The sequence below is a fragment of the Echeneis naucrates genome, chromosome 17 (assembly GCF_900963305.1).
Source record: "Echeneis naucrates chromosome 17, fEcheNa1.1, whole genome shotgun sequence".
NCBI lineage: Eukaryota > Metazoa > Chordata > Actinopteri > Carangiformes > Echeneidae > Echeneis > Echeneis naucrates.
In genome coordinates, this window is record NC_042527.1 from 648621 (window position 1) to 671604 (window position 22984).

The 22984-nt window shown below is 41.1% G+C and overlaps 1 protein-coding gene across 1 annotated transcript in view; it reads left to right on the forward strand.

The window, feature by feature from the left end:
- The window catches only part of LOC115057485 (disks large-associated protein 1-like), a 54164-nt gene extending 32967 nt beyond the window's left edge, over positions 1-21197 (forward strand). Inside the window, exons 7-16 of the mRNA XM_029524630.1 lie at positions 3970-4094; positions 5144-5269; positions 5363-5521; positions 5656-5738; positions 12580-12625; positions 13321-13572; positions 14987-15119; positions 17300-17391; positions 17984-18136; positions 20973-21197. Of these exons, the coding sequence (XP_029380490.1) occupies positions 3970-4094; positions 5144-5269; positions 5363-5521; positions 5656-5738; positions 12580-12625; positions 13321-13572; positions 14987-15119; positions 17300-17391; positions 17984-18136; positions 20973-21197 (1394 nt within the window). The remainder of the gene's footprint in view (positions 1-3969; positions 4095-5143; positions 5270-5362; positions 5522-5655; positions 5739-12579; positions 12626-13320; positions 13573-14986; positions 15120-17299; positions 17392-17983; positions 18137-20972) is intronic.
- The last annotated feature ends 1787 nt before the right edge of the window (positions 21198-22984 follow it).

The window sequence follows — 22984 nt, forward strand, 5'->3', positions numbered from 1 at the left end:
CTAAATTTAGAAGAGTTACTAAACCCAAATTAAACAGAAGAGGAGCTAAAAACAAAATCAAAACAGCCACAAATTCGGTCTCAAATAACACTGCAGTTAAATGTAAACTGTTGAATATTCGATCACTATCATCAAAATTCCTACTAGTCAATGATCTCATAACTGATCATTGTGTTGATTTATTTCGTATAACTGAAACCTGGCTGCAGCACGATGAGTATGTTAATGTTAATGAAGCTACACCCCACACTCATGTTAATTTTCACATCCCACAGGTCGAGGAGGCTGTGATATTTCAATCAAACTTATTAATCAACCCTAGACCAAAATCTGGCTGCAGGTCTTTTGAAAACCTCACTCTTAACCCGGACTTCCACCGGCAGCGTAACGGCAGCGCAGCGGAGGCTTGAGAGCCAGCAAGTAATCGCGCGATATCACAGTCTCGCGAGATCACCGGATCCCGCGATTAACGGATTGTATACGGAAACAACTACAAAGAATAGTTTACTTTGCCTCTGCCACACGAAAGAGCTTAATTTTCTGATATTTCTTGGGATTTCTGTTTCCACCACGAGGAAGTTGGCGATTAGGTAGGTTCGTCGGCTGTTTTATTTTGAAAGGTGAGGGAAGTTTCATGTTGAAAATGTATATAACTTCCTGTCTGGTGCGATCCGACGAGCAGGTATTGACGCGGTTTAGAAGCAGCTGTAGTTTGGACGTTGTTGATCCGCTCCGCGACGCTCTCGGTGGAAATTAGGCTGTAGTCTTTCCCACTCAGACTGGAAAGGTGAAAAACCAGTTCTGTTAGTTACAGTATCCACCTGGTCCGTACTCAGAATTCCTATCAGAGTTTTCTGAGTTTATATCAGAGTTAGTACTCAGTACAGATAAAATCATTATTCTGGGAGATTTCAATATACATGTTGATGTAGAAAGTGACAGCCTTAGTTCTGGGTTTCTTTCCCTACTAGACTCAGCTGGCTCTTCCCAGCATGTGAATGAACCTACTCACTTTTTGATATATTTGAGTTTACTTTAATGGGCTCCACAACATTGAGGAATAAATTCAGCTATAGAAGATGTTTATCTGAAGCTGCTGTGGCTAAATTTAAAGAGAACATTCTATATTCTATTCATATAATGCCATATCTAAATTCAAATGAGGATTTCTCCCATACGCAGGTTGATGACCTTGTCACTAGCACTATCCCCACACTGTGTTCAAATCTTAATGATGCAGCCCCTCTCAAAAAGAAAGTATTCAATCTGAGGAGACTGGCTCCCTGGTATAATTCCCAAATCCGTGCCTTAAAGCAGACGTCAAGAAAATTAGAAAGATGTTGGCGTTCCAGTAAGTCAGAGGAGTGTCACAGAGCCTGGAAAGATAGCTTAAAAACATATAAAAAAGCTCTCCATAGTGCTAGAAGTGCTTTTATATCTGGAGTCATTCTTACCTCTGAATCTCTCAGAGCTAGCTTCTATAGTTTCATCATCCAGACCGTCAACCTGTCTATTAGACCCAGTACCTACTCGTCTCTAAAGAGATTTTTTACTTAATTGAGCCGTTCATTCTAGATCTGATTCATTTGACCTTAACTATGGGTTATGTACCTCAGACTCTTAAGACCGAGGTCATCACACCCCAGCTTAAAAAGCCCAATCTTCATCCAGATGTTTTGGCAAACTATAGACCCATATCAAACCTTCCATTTATTTCCAAAATCATTTAGAAAACCATAGCAAGCCAATTACATGACCACCTGGATGGGAACAGTTTGTTTGAACAGTTTCAGTCAGGATTTAGAGCCTATCATAGCACAGAAACAGTGCCGGCTAAAGTGTCCAATGATATTCTAATGGCTTCAAACAATGGATCAGCCTCCATACTTCTCCTCTTAGATCTTAGTGCTGCATTCGACAACATAGATCATAATATTTATTACAGAGACTGGAACATGAAATTGGCATTAAACGAACTGCACTAAGGTGGTTCAAATCCTATTTATCAGATAGACATTAGTTCATCAGGACAACAGCTCCTCCTCATGGGCTATAGTCAGTCATGGAGTCCCGCAGGGTTCGGTACTTGGACCAATCCTCTTTACTTTTTATCTGCTTCCTCTAGGCAACATTATCAGGAAACACAGCATCAACTTTCACTGTTTTGCAGACAACACTCAGCTGTATTTATCAGTGAAGCCAAATGAAGTCACTCAGATAGTCAGACTGCAGACATGTCTTGAACACATAAAAGTCTGGATGACCCATAATTTTTTACTCCTTAACGCTGACAAAACTGAAGTTATTGTACTCGGGGCGAAGCACCTCAGAGAAACGCTATCTAATCATCTAATCAGTCTGGACGGCATTACTTTGGCTTCCAGCTCCACTGTAAGAAACCTTGGAGTAACGTTTGACCAGGACATCCTTTGTCCCTCACATAAAACAAGTCAGTAGGACAGCTTTCTTCCACCTGAGAAACATTAAGAAAATCAGGAACATCCTTTCTCAGGATGATGCAGAAAAACTAGTCCATGTATTTGTAACTTCTAGGCTGGACTGCTGTAACTCATTACTATCTGGATGTCCAAACAAATCTCTGAAAGGCCTTCAGTTGATTCAGAATACTGCTGCATGAATATTAACAGGAACTAGGAAAAGAGATCATATCTCTCCTGTTAGCTGCTCTTCATTGGTGCCAGTAAAATATAGAGTAGAATTCAAAATCCTTATGTTAACATATAAAGCTCTTAATGGCCAAGCTCCATCATATCTCAGAGAGCTCATAGTTCTCTACTGTCCTAGCAGGCCACTCCACTCTCTAGATGGAGGTTTACTTGTGGTTCCTAGAGTCTCCAAGAGTAAATCTGGAGGCAGATCTTTTAGTTATGAGGCTCCTCTTCTCCTTTTTAACTTTTCTGTATGACAGAGCTTATAGTTAAAAAGTTAACGTCCATCTACTCTTTAGCTATGCTGCTGTAGGCCTAGACTGCTGGGGGAAGGACTGAGCATCCCCCCCCCCCCCCCCCATCATCAGTTCTATGCATTTATACTGCATTTACTAACCACGTTCTGCCAAAGTCTCTGTCTCTCCCAGCTCCTCTCCTCTCTCTCCCTGTCCTCAGCCTGTAGGTGGTGACTCATTGCCATCTCATGTTCCTGCAACACCCATACCAACTCCCATATCTTCATGAATTCTGTACTATAGCATCATCTCCATGAACTCCATGCAGCATCATGTTCCTGCCTACACCTGTCTGAATATCCCTCTCTTGCTAGCATTCTCACCCTACACTTCCCCCAGTGCATCTCTTGCTCTCACTCTCTCTCTCTCTCAACCCAACCGGTCAAGGCAGATGTCCGCCCCCCCTGAACCTGGTTCTGTCCGAGGTTTCTGTTTTTCTTTGCCACTGTCACCAAGTGCTTGCTCATCGTTGGATCTGTTGGGTCTAATTTTAGAAAGAATTTGGTCTAGACCTGCTCTATATGTAAAGTGCCTTGATGTAACTTTGCTATTAATTGGGTTAATATATATATACTACACAAATAAATCTGATTTGATTTGATCTGACAACCTAACGATGACTCAACGTTTTTTAGGACATGAACTGTCAACACACACTCACACAATTATTAACACAATCACATCTGGAACAAAATCATCAACACAGGTTGTTTCCAGTGTCTGGCTGCCTTCAATTACACTGAATTATTCAAGTTGAGAAGTTTTGATTTTGTTGTTTATTGTGTTTTTTTTGTAGACTGTGTAATCTAAAGTCTGCTACACGTGCCACCATAGCCTCCTTCTATGTAAGCAGTTGTGTGTGGATTTTGTGTGTTCTCAGCATCATAAAGTTTGACACAAAGAGTGACTTTGGGCCATAGAGAGTGCGGTTACTCAGTTGTTCAGTATGAATTATACTTATAATTATAACCATATTTTTTCTCCGTCTCTTTGATTCGGTATAGTTTCATCCTGCATCACCACCTATAAGAAAACCCCTCCACCCGTGCCCCCCCGGACTTCCACCTGCTCCACAGCCTCCAAGCCCTACATCTCCATCACAGCTCAGAGCAGCACAGAGTCTGCACAGGTAAAGACACTGTCATGTTCACATGCAGTCTGCGTGGTTCCAGACATGAGAACATCTGTGAGCTGATGTTCATGATAAGAGAGTCAAATTCATTCACACACATCACACCTGTGAGAACGGCATGAACTGACTGTCTATCTGACTCACTGACTCAATACTGACCTGTAGTTTTTTCCAAAACAGGTTATATTGGTGTGTGTTCCAAAATATTCTCCATGAAATGCTTCATTTTCAAATAGACTGTGTACAAACTTGGTCCATGTATGGACCGTGTCCAGGTGCTGACCTATTGTTTCAGGCAGTCTACTGAGCTGCTCCTCAAGAACAAGAGGGAACAGAAGGAGCATTTCCACTACACTGAGCTTCAACTCCACGGCAACAAATAAAGAGCTTTTACTAACATTATTACTAAAGGAGGCAGAGGAAGAACTTAACAAGCAGCTCATTGAGCAGAGAGAGAGAAAGAGAGTCACATGGCTTTATACCAATGACATCAAAAAGAGCGAGTCAGACTTAAAAAGCTGCCTCTGATAAAAGTCTAAAAGAAAGACTGTTTTCGAGGGTCACATGGCAGAACCTCTGCTTTATGGGCTAAGTCCTGCAGCAGCACAGGTAGGAGTCCATTGCAGAGTGCTGTGCTCTCATAAAACCAAAACATGAAGAGATAACTTAAAAAAAGGAATATAGTCTCTGAGTCATGATTTTACCAGTAACTATAGACGAAGCTGAAGTTACACTGAAAAGGTTTTGGCCACTCTCCTGTGATTGGACAGTACAAGGAGTTTTTTTTATTCTCTGGAGGAACTTAAAATATTCAGTGGGTACAACCCAACCAGTGGTCAGTTTGGTCAACATGTGTAAACACCAAGCAGTTCAGTGGCTGCAATAGTAGAGCAAAACAGGCTCAAAAGCAAGACGTCTCCACCAACAGATAAATATGACCGCTGCTTCGCCTCCAGCCGACATTCAACATTTCCCTTTACTGCAGATTATTCATCTCCAGCATCATCTCACCAGCTCAATGTGCAATGTTTTCTAAAACCAACCAGGATGCATATATGGAGGAGGAGGGACCCAGAGGGGACATGACCATCCAATCAGGGCTCAGTAACTCAACAGAAAGCATTGACAGCATGAAGGCTTTGACAGCTGCCATAGAAGCTGCTAATGCACAGGTTAGTTTGTGCTTTGTATTGTTTAACAGTTAGGGAGTTGGTATTTTGCACATAAATGTGCATTTCTTGTCTGCTCCCATTGTTCATGTGCAGGTCCACGGACCAGCCAGTCAGCATGTCAGTAACAGCACGATGACAGTCAGCACCCCTGCCCCCCCCGGCCTGACCAGGGTGCCAGTTGTAGAAGACCACCGAGGCGAATACAGGAAAGAAGCACTCAGGAAGGGCAAATGTCTCTCAATAGGCATCCAGGTATTTGTGAGGCAGGTGGAAGGGGAAAGTAATGGACAACCATGTTTCTGCATATTGAAAAAACAACAGCATTTATTATTTATTTATTTATTTTGGTCTTCATATTAGAGATTTTTTATGTCTATCATCTGTAGGTGGATGGACCAGAGGAGCCTCCGGATCCAGAGGACCCATCCAAGTTCACTTCTGTAGGTGTGCAGGTGGAGGATGACAGAGGGTGAGGGGCATGGTTTTCTTCTTCTTTTCTAGTTCTGCCCTTGATTTATTATAAATGTAGCCATTTTACAGTAAACATAACAGTTAGTTTCAAAGCATGAGTGTTGTGGTGAGCTGGTGTGGAACATTTGACCTGGGACACTTTTGGGAGATTTCTTTGGGCATGAAGAGTCCAGTCATTCAGGGGCATCCTGCTCAATGAATGACAACAGGTTTATTTAACACAAATGAACACTAGCCTGATGTCATCAAATACAGCATGTGATTATGTGATAGTGACAATTTCTAATAAAGCTAAATTTTACTGTTCTGTTGTGTCTTAGCCTTCATTTGATTTAATTTCAAATGACCCAAACTTACTCATTTGGTCCTTGATCGTGATCATTTTTGTGACTTGAAAAAGACATTTGCTGTTTTAGCTGCTGTTGTCTCACTGAAAAAGATTATCCTGGATCCATCAACACCTACTTTCAAAGTATATGTTGCTTGGTAGCTTTATTCATTGTGTCAATTGGTGATGACATGATCTCACCCTGAATGTAAGCAGGCATTCTACTCTGGTCTTCATGGCCTTCATGTTTCAGGTTTTAATTATTTTTTTTAAATGAATCACCCTTTGTAAACAGTGAGTTCTGTAACTTGATGCACTCCTTCACTAAGATTTTGTTACATTTGTTGTGTTTTCGTCAGATATCATATTGAGCACATTTTGATATGTAACCCTATCTATCTAACCCTAACCCTGTTGTGTAATTATTTCCCGCTCTGGTCACAAATAGACACCCACGCACTCATCTGTCAAGGTTATCCTGTGCTATAAATGTTGCTGAGCGTTGCAGACACCTCATCCCAATCCTCCACAACTTCCAGCTCTTAGAGGTTCCTAAACCTTCCCAGGCTTGAGTTACACACTTTTCCTCACTGTCTCTTAAGGAAGCACCACAGGCATCAAATCCCCAAACCAACTGTTTTTAATTCTCTGAGGCCAGATCTGCCTGTCTTATCTTTAAGGGCAAGCACAGCCTTACTGGTATTCATGCTTACTGTCAAAGTCTCATTGCCTGATTTTCATGGCTATAGTTGAGAGTTGGAACATATATTGACTGGCAAATCAAAAGCTTTGCCTTGAGACTCAGCTCCTACTTCACACAGCAGTTTAATAACACCCCATTACCACCAATCCATCCACTAATCTAACACTCTATCCTAACTAATGAACAAGACCCTGAGATACCTGGATATCTTCACTTGCAGCCACACATTCCTAACCCAGAAAGAGCAACACTTCAAATTATACCTCTTGACTCTCAATTCAACCTCTTTACACATGGCTGCATCCACCAGAACCTCCACCACTCTTCACTTCACGAGTCATGAACAGCATGAAAAGAATCATGACAAGGGACAATCTTGATGGAGTCCTACATCCGCTGAAAACATGTCAGCGAATGGCTTGTATGGACAGTCTTGGTACCCAACCCATCTCTTAAAATAATTCCTCATAAGAAACACCAAGAGACGTGGATGATAACATATTAGACGGGATTAGCAAAACCCCACCACCCCTCTTAACCTTCCTCTTGTGTTAGCTTTCTGTTACTATCTCTTATGTTAACGAGTTGATTTTGACCCGTGTCTGAAATCAGCTCTAAAATACCATAAAAACAATTATTTATCATCCAATTTGTTTCTTACCTCTTGGTTACCTTGTTAGACTTCCTTATCCATGAAAAGACTGGTTTAAGTACAACAGAGGCCTCTGTAAATACCGGAAGCAATACTCAAAGTACAAACAAAAGAGGAAGCAGAGATAAACTCACTCACTCACCCACTTATCTTCATCCGCTTTATCCGTTTATGGGTTGCGGGGCTGCTGGAGCCAATCCCAGCTCACATTGGGTGAGGGGCGAGGTACACCCTGGACAGGTCGCCAGTCCATTGCAGGGCCAACACACAAGGACAAACAGAGACAAACAACCACGCGCACTCACATTCACACCTACGGCCAATTTACCCAGAGGAAATCCACGTAGACACGTTGAACATCGAGCATTCAAACTGCACAGAAAGGACCCAGGCCGGGAACCGAACTCGTGACCTTCTTACGCAACAACAACAACTAACAACTAACTAACAAAGTAACAACAGAAAGGGACAATGCAAAGCAAGGCAGAACAAACAAGCCTGAATGAAAATCACACAAAGAACCGAGGCTGACGGAGGCACACTGGTGATGGGCGACACCACACTTTTAAGATTCGATATGATGCATAAAATATTCAATACCGATTACTGGTAGTTCCTTATTGGTAAATTATTTTTTCTCAATCATAACATTAGAACCTTTAAAACAAATCACGTCAAATACTGGCTATATAACAACTTTATTGTGTACAGTTCAAAATATAAAAGTTAAATAAATAATTCACATAAATATTTATTAAATAAAACAAAACATATTCGAGCTTTCCTTTAACTTTTGCTGAGCAGCATCAATACAATACATTAAATAATAAATAACAAAAATATGAATGAAATAAAACAAAAAAGTGCACATTTGAACTTTTACATTGTCAAACTAACCATACCTTTGGTGACCAACATACTGTGGTCCTGACAAAAAAAAGTATAAAGTATAAACTCTCTCTGTTGGTCATCTCTCTGTTTTCTCCGCTCCATCAGAAACTGTCAGAAACGCGCATGCGCCTCACTGTGTTGTTGCTAGCAGGTTGTAAACATACAACTTGCGGCTGAACAGCCACCTGAGGCAAGATCTGAGTCTGGGTCTGAGTCTGGAATACTTAAAGCTGCCGGGTGTTCAATTGTTTCAGTCGGAGGCTGAACGAGGCAGATGACACCATCCACAACTGTTGGTGTGGATATATATATATATATATATATATATATATATATATATATATATGTATATATATTTTATTTTTTAAAAGACACAAGTGTATACTGACATCTGATGTAGGCACTTGTGTCCAGGGAGGTAACCTCAGATGCCCGCAGCTCCTCAGTTTCTGTCAGAGGTGGTGGTGGCGGCTCCACTCGTTTTTTGGGCCTCTGCCTTCTTTCTGTTGGCTCAACAGAATTCAAATGTTAATCAAATGTTAATGTTAATGTTTTTTAGATTAGTAGATCTTATTTTGTTTGTGTACACATCGTCACTTTTTGAATTACTTCAATAAAAATGGGTACACATTGAATGATGTATTCATCTACTCAGTGGGCTATTAAATGTTAGGGGTTTAAATGAATATTTACTTTGGTTAATAGCTTAAGTCAATTTTAAAAAAAATTAATTTAAATCAAAGTGAGGTACAATCATAGCCCAGCAAAATATCCCTTACCTTTTTGAATGATGTTTTGATATTTCATTTTTAACTGCTTTCAAGTACGCTTCTCTGCTGATGGACTGCACCTAAATGAAAATCTGATTTTATTCCCATTTATATTTATACCTGTAAACTACGATCTCTTACGGTTAAATGTAAAATCAATCAAAGAGTACATCCAAACTTACACGTTGACTCGAGTATTAATTTCTTCTCATGCTGTTTCTCCTTCTCTGCTGCAGTGTTACATTTACGGTGAAACGTGCTCATCCTCTCCATAGGCCTGCATTAAGACCTCCAGCTCCATCGGAGTGAAATAACTGGATCTTTTTTTTCCTCTCTGTTGTCATGGTGACTTGTGGTATCAGGGCTCCATTGACGATGGCTTTTTATACAGGTTGTGCATGTGTGCAACTCAAAGTGAACCAACTCAGATCAGCTGTTCTAGAACCGGATACTCAGAGTTTCCCATCTCAGAGTTTGTTGAACCTCCTACCTGGAATACCCCCCAGGACAGGCAAAATAAAACTGCAAGCAAAAACATGAACCATGGCAAAACAAACGTCAACAAATCAGGCAAATCAAACAAACAAAAATCAAGTTCTATGGCCATAAAAAGTGTCCATGCAAGAACATGGATGGGTATCTGTGTGTTAGACAAATGTATGGCAAAGCGTGACCAAATGTGTTGGTCTTTCTGTGCTTGTTGCTCGGGCAGAGCTGACACCTCTTCTTTTTGAATCAGACGGTCTCCCTTGGGTTGTGGCTGTGGCTGTTGTTGATGTTGAGGCAGGGCTGCTTGAGGAGGATGCTGGTGCTGATGGCATGGACATTGAATGCTTGGTGAGCTCTACAGCTGTCTGACCAAGGCTGCAGCAGATGGGTCTCAGGTCACCCGTTACCTTTTCTCACTGTGCGCCTTGACAAGGGAACTTCCTAGCTCCTCAAGAAACATTCTAAATCAAATCAAATCAAATCAGATTTATTTGTATCGCGCCAAATCATAACAAAGTTACATCAAGGCACTTTACATATAGAGCAGGTCTAGACCAAACTCTTGATAAATTTATTTAAAGAGACCCAACAGATCCCCTGATGAGCAAGCAAAACTTCCTTTAAGAGGCAGAAACCTCGAGCAGAACCAGGCTCAGGGGGGGCGGCCATCTGCCTCGACCGGTTGGGTTGAGAGTGGGAGAGAAAGAGAGAGAGTGAGATAGGCATTGGGGAGGGGGGGGGGGGTGGTGTAGGCAGGAACATGTTGCTGCATGAAGTTCATGGAGTTGAGCTGTAGTACAGAATTCATGAAATATGGGACCAGCAGGTGTTGCAGGAACATGGGATGGAGATGAGTCACCACCTGCAGGATGAGGACAGGGAGAGAGAGGAGAGGAACTGGGAGAGACAGAGACTTTGGCAGAACATGGTTAGTAAATGCAGTATAAATGCATAGAACTGGGTGAAACTGTGTTTTTTAAGAAGGATGGTTCTTATCAACGCATGCAAGGGGGGAGGAAAGGAGAGCAAGCGAGACGGAGAGAGAGAGCGAGTGACACGGAGGGAGAGAGCGAGCAAGAGAGAGAGACAGCGAGATGCTCAGTCCTTCCCCCAGCAGCCTAGGCCTATAGCAGCATCGCTAAAGAGTAGAGGACTTTAACTTTTTAACTATCAGCTCTGTCATACAGGAAAGTTTTAAGCCTGGTCTTGAAAATTGTGTCCGCCCCCTGGACCGATACTGGAAGTTGGTTCCATAGAAGAGGAGCCTGATAACTGAAAGATCTGCCGGCAGATTTACTGTTGGAGACTCTAGGAACCACAAGTAAACCTCCATCTAGAGAGCGGAGTGGCCTGCTAGGTCAGTAGAGAACTATGAGCTCTCTGAGATATGATGGAGCATATCTCTGCTTTATTTTTTATTTATATACATATTTTTTTGGGTTGAGTTACATCCTTGTTGAACGTGGGTCCACAACACAAAGACATTGTATGCAGAGACGTCTAGGATGTTGTAAAACACAACCACTGGCCATCTCCTGGTCTTTTGCTGGCAAGTGTAGGTTGCAGTCAGGATGTCCACTCCTCCTTTGTTTTTGTTATAGTCAAGGATGATTATGGGCTTTTTGTCACTTCCTGCTGACACAGCTCCATCTTTGTGAAACAGCAGTGATGCTGTCTGTATAAACACTGAGGAAAGTGGAGCCCTGTCCTTCACTTGCAACATTTCAGCAGGCAGCTCAGTTTTATTTTTATTTTTTTTTTACTGTGCCCACCATGGTGAGTTTCCTCCTGAGAAGTTCTTCTCCAAGATCATAGCTGGCAAAAAAACTGTCACAAGTGATGTTGTGGCCCTGCAGTGCAGTAGTCATATCGAGGACTACACATTTTCCTCTCCATCCAGGTATTCCTCATCAATGCCATTCCACATGTTGCCGTGGACTTTTTTTCCTTCAAGGCTTGTTGTAGCAATGATTGACAATGGCATAAACAGATCAAAACATGTCTTTGTGTCACTTGCTTAATTACTCTGGTCACACCAAACCTCATTTTGATGACATTTGCAGCAGCAGCCTAGCCATGTACATCAGGAGGTACTGAGCTCCAACAGCTGTTGCCACTTTTGGATTTGAATGTTTCTGAAGGAGCGGAAGCAGCTTCAGCACACTGGTGACCTCCTCATCAGATGTGTCTGTGTCTTCCAATCGATACTCCACATTGATCATCTGTAACACTATGGTGCTGTGTGCCCTCTGCCTCACTGTCAGCAAACATATGCTCCAGAGCTTGGCTTAGAGTAAATCTTTTTCTCATTGTTGCATGCTGTAAACTGGAGATGTGCACTCTGCAAATCACCAACTCTAAACTGAAATGGCCTTACATGCCTAGACATGTGTGTCTTTCTTTGTTTTGTCAGAAAAGGCAAAGACAGAAGCCCCTAACTGAAGCTCAAGTGATTGGAAGAGGAGCTGGCTATGGGTAGTTGGCTGATTGTGTGTTTGGCACTTCTTATTGTTTCATAATTTTATATTTTAACTGGGTCGAAACTGACCCTAACACCAGAAGATTTTATAATTTAGCAAAATGTATTTATGTTTGATTTTATAGTTTTAAATAGAAATTCTGACGAAGTCAAAAGGTCTTAATGGAATCAACAAATTTATGTAGTACTTATATGTATTTAAAACCCAAAAAGGGTCGGCACCAACGCTAGCACCAGAGGAAGGTTCAAAAACCCAGAAGGATGAACAGCTTCCCCAGAGGTAAACCTCCAGTGTCCCATGTCCATGACAGAATCCTCCTGCTCCTCCTGATCTTATTCACAATGGTACAATGAAAGCTGACTTCTAATGGCAACATCAATGATTACAGTGGTCAATGGGATGTATCATTAGCACTAGTGAGAAATATGAGAGTGTCAAATTAAATCATTGAATCTTGAAATTGCTTCCTTAGATTAGAATTGGAAAATCAGTGTTAATTTTCTGTTTGTTTTCTTCTGGCATTCAGGTATCGTCGGTTCCAGCGCTCTAACAGTGTGACAGCAGCAGTACAGGTAACCTCCTCTTAATGTTGTGTTGTTATAGAGATACTAAGGTCCTGTAATGAACTGACAGTATGTCCACAAAGTTATCTATTATAATGGCCAGGGATACCCCTTTCTGCTTGATTTGACACATGAAAAAACATTGTAATACTCACGTCATGTGTTCAGGAATTGGTGATCAATAACCTGATGGACATGCTGGAAATATATTTTCAAGCAATTACACTTGATCCAATATAGCCAAGGGCAGTCAGGCCCAATGTAAATTTGACCCAGACTGCATGACCTGATCACTTCTCCAATGTGCAGAGGAAAGAGAGGACAGAGTCAAAGTAGCACTGTTTGGTTCTTGAATGACACAGTTTGAAAGAATAGAATTGTGGAGAAGCTGAGCAGGACAGTCATCCGTCTTATAAACCCAGAAGGATGCAATTGTGCAAGAGCAGCAATCATAGCTTCCACTTTTAGATATGTGGTCATTCACGTTCAGTAGCATCAGATTGAAACACTTTACTAATAATGGGAAGAGAAAAGAGAATCCGGTCTTAAGTGTGTCAAGTCAAGTTTATTGTCATTGCATAAGAACAACCAAAATATAAAAGCATTACTGAGGCGGCCAATCGACATTTTTTCAGGTTTTATTAATGTAATTTCTAGCAGACCAGTTTTGTTACTTATTTAGATCTATCCATGATCCCATTCAGGCAGATCTGGACATGCCCGACTTGCTTGACACCCCTCTAGACTCCCCAGACAATGACCTGGAAGTCCTTTCATCGGGTGCCATCTCTCGACAATACTCCCGCGATGCCGCCACCTCCACTGTCAGCATCCAGGGTTCAGGGAACCACTACCATGCCTGTGCCTCCGATGATTATGAGGACGTGGGCTTTGACCCGTCCATTCTCCCTCCTCCAGACCCCTGGATAGACAGTGTTATAGATGATTCACTTGATGTCAACTTCAACAGCTCAACTATACTGGAGGTACGCATTACAACTTGTTCAGTCATTCCAGGTACAGGTTCATAGATCGAAAAGGCAGAATTCTTTGATGTAGCTACTACAGACACACACAGGTATTGGTTTAACCACATAAAAACTGGATACAGTTACTTCATTATAACACTTCAGTTTACCATGGCACCCAGCATGGGATTAGGACACAAGTGAACATTAAGTTCCAAAGTTGATGTGTTGAAGCAGGAAAAATGGTGAGGATGAGAGACTTTGACTAGAACCAAATTGTGATGTGTAGATGACTGAGCTAGAGCATCACCAACTCTGCAGTTCTGTGGGATGATCCTGGTCATTAGAGACCAAGACCTACCAAAAGTGTTTGAAAGCAGTGGACCACAAAGCAATAGAGAAGGTGGTCTGGTCTAATTGATCAGATTTTCATTTATATCACGTTGATGGCCTGTTTTGTTTTTCTTTTTTTATCTGGGGAAGACCTGACACATGGATGCATGCTGGGAAGACAGTGTGATGTTTTGGCCAGTGTTTTGCTGGGAAACCTTGGGTACTTCATTCATGTGGATGTATGAAACATAGCATCAGCCAAAACCTTGTTTAGACCAAATCTAACCTTTCATGGAAACAGAATTCTCTGATGATGTCCTCTTTCAGAAGGATAATGCTCCCTGTCTCACTGCAAAAACACTTCCAATTCCAAATTCTCCAGATTTCAATCGAATCCAGCATCTAAGGATCTGCTTGACAAAAGTTTTGATCCGTAGAGGCTTCACCTAATACATTCCAGGACTTAAAGGATCTGCTCTTTACATCTTGATCCAAATTCCACAGTTTACGTTCAGGGGTCAAAAGGAGTACTGGACTCTACGGATTAGGTTTTGTAAGCAAATGGGAAAACCTGTGCAACATCAGTAGGGTAATCTTATGGATGACAAGTGCATACTGGATTTAGTTTTATCTCAGTCATTCAATTACCTACCAGTATATCGTATTTTTGGGGGTGATTTAGCTATCAAAAGAATATCACTCTGTAGCTGAGTAAAGACTCCACAGATTCTCTATGACATGATGCAGTGCAGAGGAAGAGCAATAAAAACAGAACTTGTGAGGGGTCATACAGTTGATTTTCATACCTGATGCACATAAATCAAGCAAAAAAAAACATTTTTGAAAGATCCTAAAGTCCTGACTACGAACAAATTCAAGTGTATATTTTCACTTTCTGAAAAGTAAATAAATATATGTTTTACCATCAATCATTAGCTCCTCCAGAAATTTTGATATCCAAGTAAATCAGTCAATATAGATGATATAACACTGTGTTACCACTGTAACTTTTCCACATTGTTTTGTTACATCACTGTGAATGTAGAAACTCTTCATGTTTGAATGGCAGGTGGTGCAGCGCTCAGTGTGCCAGAGAGATGGACGTTGGTTCCTGAAGCTGCTCCAGGCTGAGACTGACCGCATGGAGGGCTGGTGTCGACAAATGGAGCTGGATCGGCGGGAGAACGACTTGCCTGAAGAGAGTGAGTGTTTGTGTTGTCATTATATCCACAATCTGTGACACTGCTTGATTTACAACGAAACCTGTTCTGACATCAAAGTCATAGTCTACCAGATAAACAGCATCACAAAATATAACAGGCCAGTAAAAAGTAATTGGAGCTATGTAAACTTTCGATATATTATCTATATTTAAATGTCAGAGATGGCATTATTATCCATGTCAAAGCAACATGTTAATTTACTTAGTATTGCATCTAATATACATGTGATTACTGTCAGACATGAGCCAAAATGGTGGGCCAGTGATCCAATTCAATCCAATCAATTTTATTTATCGATCACATTTAAAAACAACCAAGTTGACCAAAGTGCTTTCTGCAGCCATTAAAATAAATAGAATCAACATTAAGTAAAATATAAGAATGTGCCAAATAAAAGCACTCAGAAGAGTAAACAACAATAAGAACAAAAAAGCTGAAATGTTTCACAGTCTCAAACTGTGTTAAAAGCCAAGGATTAAAAGTGTGTTTTCAGACAGCTAGGCTCGGGGCTTTTTTCACATGAAGCAGCAGGGGGTTCCAAAGTTTGGGGCAAGCAACAGAAAAAGCACGGCCTCCTCTGCCCCTGACTCTGGGCACATAGGGCTTTAAAAGGTCAGTCAGATAAAAAGGGGTAAGCCCATTAAGAGTTTTGAAAACAAACTTCAAGATCTTCAAGTGAAGCGACACACAGACTGGAATGATATGTTCCCTTTTACATGTACCAGCCAGAGTAGGCAGGAGAGCAAGGATTGATATACAGTCCATTACAGTAATCAAAGCCCAAAGTAATAAAAGCATTGACAACTTTCTCAAAGTCTAATGACAATAAGAAAGATAATGAATAAATAGATAAAAGAGTTCAGAGAGCATATCTCTGCTTTTGCACTTTGTCAGCGGGATAAAAACCTGGGTAATTAATAATAAAATGAATAAAAGGAGAGAATATACATCAGAAGAGTTATGGATGAGGGAACAAATGACAGTTTGAAGCATTTGGTTTTGCATCTGCTGGCTCTATAATGCTTTCCTAATAGAAGGAGTATTCAGGATAGAGAATGTTTGTGGAGAATTCTGTGCACTTGTCTCAGGGGTCTTCTTCAAAGATGGATTGACGAGAGATGCAATCTGTCTGTCCGATGATTTTCGTTGCTAATTTTACCTGGGTTAGAATTTTATTTTTTAGTCATACAGTTAAGGTGACTTACCAGGCTGTCATGCAATATCTGATGACACTTCCTAGGACAGCATTATACAATAAAAGCATGTTAATTTTGAACAGCCTCAGCCTGCTCAGAGCTTTCACAAATTATGAATGATTATCTAGTTTAACGTCTTTGTTCATTTTGACTCCAACATTTGACACCACAGGAGTGACAAAGGGTCCAAAAAACGACCCAGGTTGAATGTGAAATCCACTGAAATGCCACTCTGTTTTTCTTTCTGTAAATTATAAAAAGTTCAGGGCCAACAGGCTTGTATCTAATTTGAATAGTTTAAAAGCAAATTAAAAGGACTAGCATTGTTTCTTTTTAGGAGCAGAAAGATCTGTGGGTCCTCGGCATAAAAATAAAAATGAAAGTGATATTAGAAGCTTCTAAATTATATATTAGATATTTTTAGACATTTTTGACAGCATGGCTTCGGTCTTTGGGAAGCTGCAGTAGTTCTGTTTTTGGCCTTATATTATGTCTTCAAATTCCTCAAATTTATTTGATGATAATATTGTGTTAAGTGTTAAGCAAGTCACTCTGCTAGAAGCACTACCTGCCAGTCACTTATCTATGCTCCCTATTGGTTGGATTCTGATAGCGCCTCTACTTTTCTGATAACCGATAAACAGACAAATATGGGCTGAGTTACCGAGCTGATGTGAGGTTCAGTGTAGCGTTACCTGGAAGATTTCCTGGCTAGGTTAAGCCTACTTCATAGTACAACAACCCCTGGGTGTCTAGAAATGTATCTGGTCTTTGGAAATGGATCCGGAGTCTGGAAGTGGACCTGGTCTATATGTTTCCTTTTAAATGTTTGCATTGAACTGAAGAACTGATCATTTAAGTGAAAGGGAATGTGTGTACTTCATGTACAGAACGCCATCTCATGGAGACATGCGTAGGGGACGGTGTTCAGCGTCTGACTGTCTCACCTCTGTCTCTCCTCAGTTCTGGGGAAAATGAGGAGTGCAGTGGGAAGTGCTCAGCTTCTGATGTCCCAGAAGTTTCAGCAGTTCAGGGAGCTGTGTGAGGAAAACATGGTGAGTTTGAAACACTCCTCTCACTCAGGACATTCAGTTAATTTTACATTTATTTTCTCCTGTCTTCTTCACTTTCCCACTCACTGCTTCTGGTTTGGAGCAAGTTGGGAAATATTAACCTGCTAACATGCTAATTTAAGATGGTGTTACACCTTTTTAACATGTTACTGTTTATCTGTGGTATCAGATAATAGCATTTAGCTGCATTGATGAGTTTAATGCTGAATAAAAGTACAAGTGTAAGAGGTAGAGATGATTGCTGTCAATCTCAGAGGAGAACTGGTTTAACCTGGTCACACTTTCAGCAGGTCTGATTGCCTCGTCTTGTCCATGATGAGGGAATTCTTTGTTAATTCTGTTTTACTTCTGCTGTAGGATCGTGAGTGTCTCTCAGGGTTAAAAGGTTTTCAGCCCTTGAAATATAATTACTTATTTTATACTTGTGAATTTCTGGTAATGAATTGTGGTAAAACATATCAAGCAACAACAGTTGCATCACACTGTTCATGATGTACCTCTTTATCTGTATTTTATTTTTATTCCTTCTCTTCCTGACTGAATTGTATCCATAAAACCTTTTCTACTTTCACAGAACCCCAACGCCCATCCCCGCCCTGTGGCCTCAGACCTGGCTGGATTTTGGGACATGCTACAGCTGTCCATCGAGAACATCAGCCTGAAGTTTGATGAGCTCCACCAGCTAAGAGCCAACAACTGGAGACCCCTGGAGCCCCCTGAGAGAAAGGTACTTCTGTGAAACACTGAGATATTTCGCTACACTTTTATATGCTCATATCAAATATATTTCTAAGATTCCTTGTCTATGCTTTGGTAGCTGAGTGGTTAGTGCATTCCATACAGGTAGACTGAGTCCAGAACAGGAGGTTCTCCAGTTCAGTTCCTGGCCATCCGGGCCTTTCATTCTATTTCATGTCCCTTGCCACTGTTTGTACCAAATAAAAGCATAAAATGGCATAATAATAATAATAATTTACTCTAAGGCTACACCTGGAATCATTCTTTTAAATCTTCACTGGTCTCTATCCAAATCAACACACCTGAAAAGAAACATCAAAAGACCATCAACCTCCAATGGGCATGTATGAGGTGGTGTAAATAGGGAGTGTACGCTCAGATGATTAGTCAGATTGATAGTTACAGCATGCTGCTAAAAAGACAAAAAGCCCATTAACACCGTAATTCATCTTCCATTCGGTTTCACCACTGGTCATACAGGTGGAGGAGACCCAGTCAAGGAGAGACAAGGTGGGGTCTATATCATAGTTTCAAACAGTCAAAGTTTTTGTTCACTATCATGCAATCCTGGAGATTTTATTTTAAAAAACATACAGCAGTTTTTCTGAAATTCTCTCTCCTACGACTAGAGTGAACATAGTCTTGTAACTTAAAGCACACCAACTGGAGCTCTGGAGTAGCACAGCAGGATCAGCAGGAGCCAGCTGTTCCTGCTCACACTGAGTTTGATAGATTGAGCCATGATTTGTCGTTAACTGAGTAATTAAAGACATATTTTAGTGATCAACCTGTGAAATATCCTTCAACGTGCACTCTGTGAGGTCACAATTTTCTGTCAAAGATAGATGTTTATCTTCTGCGCAGCCAATGCATCACAGTGTCAAGTTGAGACTGTTACTACATTGCATGTCAACATTCTGCTGCCACATTGAAATCACAAAGAGACATAAAATACAATCACCTGAGGCAGGTACAGGTAGATGAAGTGAACTTTGCTGCAGCTCAAATAGCCATAGCAGTTTTTCATTTTAAATGACTGGTTAGTCTCCTTCCTGTTACGGAGGCACTGATGTCTCACTGTCTGTCACATGATATCTAAACAGAACCTGTTGGACAGCATGAAGTCATGTTTGCTGCAGGTCAGACAGACGCTGTTCTGTATTTTGACCTCCAAAGTCTTGACTGATACTGATACAACAACTACAACATGTTTACACGACAAGAGCCTCAAAATTGTACCAGTTCCTTTCAACCAATCAAATGCTAGTATTTTTAAAGCAGTTGTCCTGGAGACAGCACATTGGAATGACCTCAATGTAATGACTTGATCCAAATGTACTGTGAAAGAGCCCCCTTAGAACTCCCTGTTGTCTATTTGCACTAACATAGGTGTTTTTCCATTAGCACACATTTAGGTGTGTGTGTGTATGTAAGTGTATGGATCTTCTCAGGTGTCTGTTACTTTTTCTGTGTCTGTTGAGATTTTGCTTCATTGTGAATACCTATTCTGATGGTCTTCTCATCTGCTCTCATGTTGTGTTTTTCTTTCTTGTGCTTTTTTGTGTTGACAGTGAAGGTGCTTGCAAACAGCCATGCATCAGTCAGCATAACTGCAATGCCAACACCACAGGGCCTTGACACCTCTGGGCCTCCGTATATCCATCAAGTCTGTTTTCCATCCATCTGCCCATGCTTCCCTTCCATTCTGCCATGTTTCCTTGCTTCCTTCCTTCTGCCGCTTGCAGCCACTTTACCATGTGTGGTTTTTTCATTCTGTGTAGATGCCAGTGTGACAGTGGATGAACAGGATGGCTAATGTTCCTGCTCCAAAAGTATATTTTCCATTTTGGAGCTCTCTGTTTATGCAGCAGCTTCACAGGAGATGGCACAGCTGTTCAAACTCCAACCTCAACACAATAAAAGTCAAGCAGCAAATGAAACCAACACCAGTGGGGCAGGGTCAGGAAAGCTAACATCAGAGCAGCTATTTAATACTTTGAGTGCTGAGCTGCAGTGTACAGCTCCTTTACCCATTTAACCTGATGTGCAGTTAGCTAGAGTAGTAGATATACTGTAAACCATAAACATTTCAACATTAATGAGTGTCATTGGTGGATAGTAACATTTGGGCAATAAAACAAAGAATAAAAATAAATACAAATAATAATAAAACAAAGAGCCAATACAAATTTTATCGACACATTTATTTACTTTAATTTTTGATATCCACATGTTTATGTTCTGATAAATTGTAACTATAGTGTGCCCACATTGTTAAAGGATGTATCTGGTAATTCTGGTTAATTATATCTTATTTATATTCTTATATTAGTTAAATCATTGGTGCTTCCTCTGTGCAGAAGTGGATGGAAAATCATCAAACAAACATTCAAAATGGAATAGAATAAGTGTATTGTCATCCTACCAAAAAAGGCAGTGCAATGAAATTTAAAAGTGCCTCCATAACAACTTCAACCATGTAAGCTTGTATGTGGTGCCAGACAAGACGTTTTGGTAAGAATGAAGTTATAGCTATGTCTGTATATAGGTAATACAGACAAAGATGCATGCAATAAATTGAAATTATTTTGTAAGACTGAAATATTTGCCTTGGCTTGCATGCATCAAAGCTTAAAAAAAGTCGGTCACTCACAAGCACATCTTTGAAACCAGTTAAAACAAAACTATCTCAAGATCACATCCCCCTTCCTCCACTTATCTCAAACCAAAGACCTACTGCATTGGAGACACGCAAACACACAAACGCCTCTCTTTTTCCTGAAATGTTCTGCCCCTGCTCCTTCCCCTACATCCTCTCCTTCCAGGAGAGGCGGCTCCCACCTCCAGTTCCAAAAAAGCCACCCAAGGGCCCTCACCATCACCCCCCGCTGGCAAGAGACCGTTCCCTGGAGAGCTCAGAGAAACAGCGGCAGGAGGCCAGGAAGCGCTTGATGGCTGCCAAGAGGGCGGCGTCTGTAAGACAGAATTCAGCCACAGAGAGTGCTGACAGCATTGAGATCTACATCCCCGAGGCCCAGACCAGGCTATGAGGACACTACCAGGGACGCACACAGACACACACATACACACACACCACACAATACAAAGGTTGTCCACACCAGGGTAGGGGTTTCAATTTTTATTATTTAATCAATGGTTTCAACTATTTACTTCATTGGCAGAAACATTGATTCATTCGGCCAAAAAACGTGACCTAAAAGTTGCATTATGCCATGGTAGCCTGAAAACACATTCCCTGTACTCTCCCTGCTCTGCCAGAAAAGAAGCAGACCTTTTCATATCATCGTGACATCATACCAGCAACAAGACTGACAAACAGTTTCTGGACTGAATCTGAATGTTAAACAGGAAATGAAATTTATCAATAGCAGTTAAAGAAAATAAAAATCTGAAAAATTTTCTGTCAAAAACAAAGAGAAATCGACTCTTAAGTTTCCTGCATTCTCTGTGGAGATGCACAGTGTGTTCTCAGAGATACACAAAGGGAACACAACACAAAGGGTTCTTCAGGCTTTGGAGAAGCTTTAGAAAAGTCCAGTGGGCTTCACACAGAAATACCAGGTCACTGAAGTTCACCCCTACACAGATGCACAAAGCGTCTTTGTGTTACACTCCTACCAAGTAACATGTCTGTTTTACTAAGAGCCACAAGATCCTGGGACAGCTGTCCCAATCTCAAAATACCTTGGCCCCACAACCTGGAGCCATCATAAGCATCCTGTCTGTGATGATGGGCACTAAATCCACGTGGTAAAATGATTTATTATCCTTTTCTTAAAGCAACAACTGCTGTCCTAGGATGCTGGCTCTCAACAGCCAGTGGACACCCCTTCAACTAAATTGAAACACTTACCATCTGTGTCCCCATTCAGGGGCCACATCTTTCAGAGGACCTCATCCACCAAGGTTTGGCCCTCAGCTATATAGGCCCAGATTAGCTAGCAGGAGGGTGTGATGTTACTCGGTCCACCTTCTCCAGGTGGTTGCTGTCTTACATGTTTGTTCTGACTACACATGGCCTGGTCTTTTTTATGGGTCTTTTAACACTACACAAATATGTATGTGGACAATCTTGCATACAAATGCCCTCATATGCACACACACTCTTCTAACCATGTGTCACGTGATTGCCACAGACTAAGCTCATTAGTCCCCACAGGTGTCTCCTTCAGGTGTTTTGTCTGTATGAACAGTTATATTATAAACAGAAAAAACTGAAGATGACGCCATGACCACTGTTCTCTGTCATCTTCTCGTTCCTCCCAACACCGTATTCTTCACAGTACGGTTGAAGATTGTCACTTGGTGAGCCTTTAGTATTCCATACTCTGAAAGACGGGCAAAAGATTTTAAAGGGAACTTTAGTTCTTTTACAGTCTAGATGTTTCTTCCTATATTTGGACATTGGTCCTTTTGGCTTCACAGTCTTCACAGACTGGACCCATCAGGCCAGGCCGGACTAGGTTTAATATGGGGATCCGCATCAGATCTGCCTCATGGCTCAGGTTTAGCTGTAGCTCCACAGAATGTTCTTCTAACCTTGTGTAAGATAGAAAGCGATGAAATGAGTGAAGTGCTGACAGTATCATAGATTATGACACTAACTAATGATGCCTATTTATAAATAATTGGTTGGGTATTTGTATAATTGCACCTGTGCACAGGTGACACCTTGGCCCAATCCCAGAGTCTTCCCTAAAGTATAAGCCATTAAGCTTGACAAACTTAACTAACGCCACCTGTTGAGTGGCTGAGTGAAAGAGCTCTGTATATGGTATAAAGATGAATGGAGAAAAGTGTAGTTATTTTTTTATAG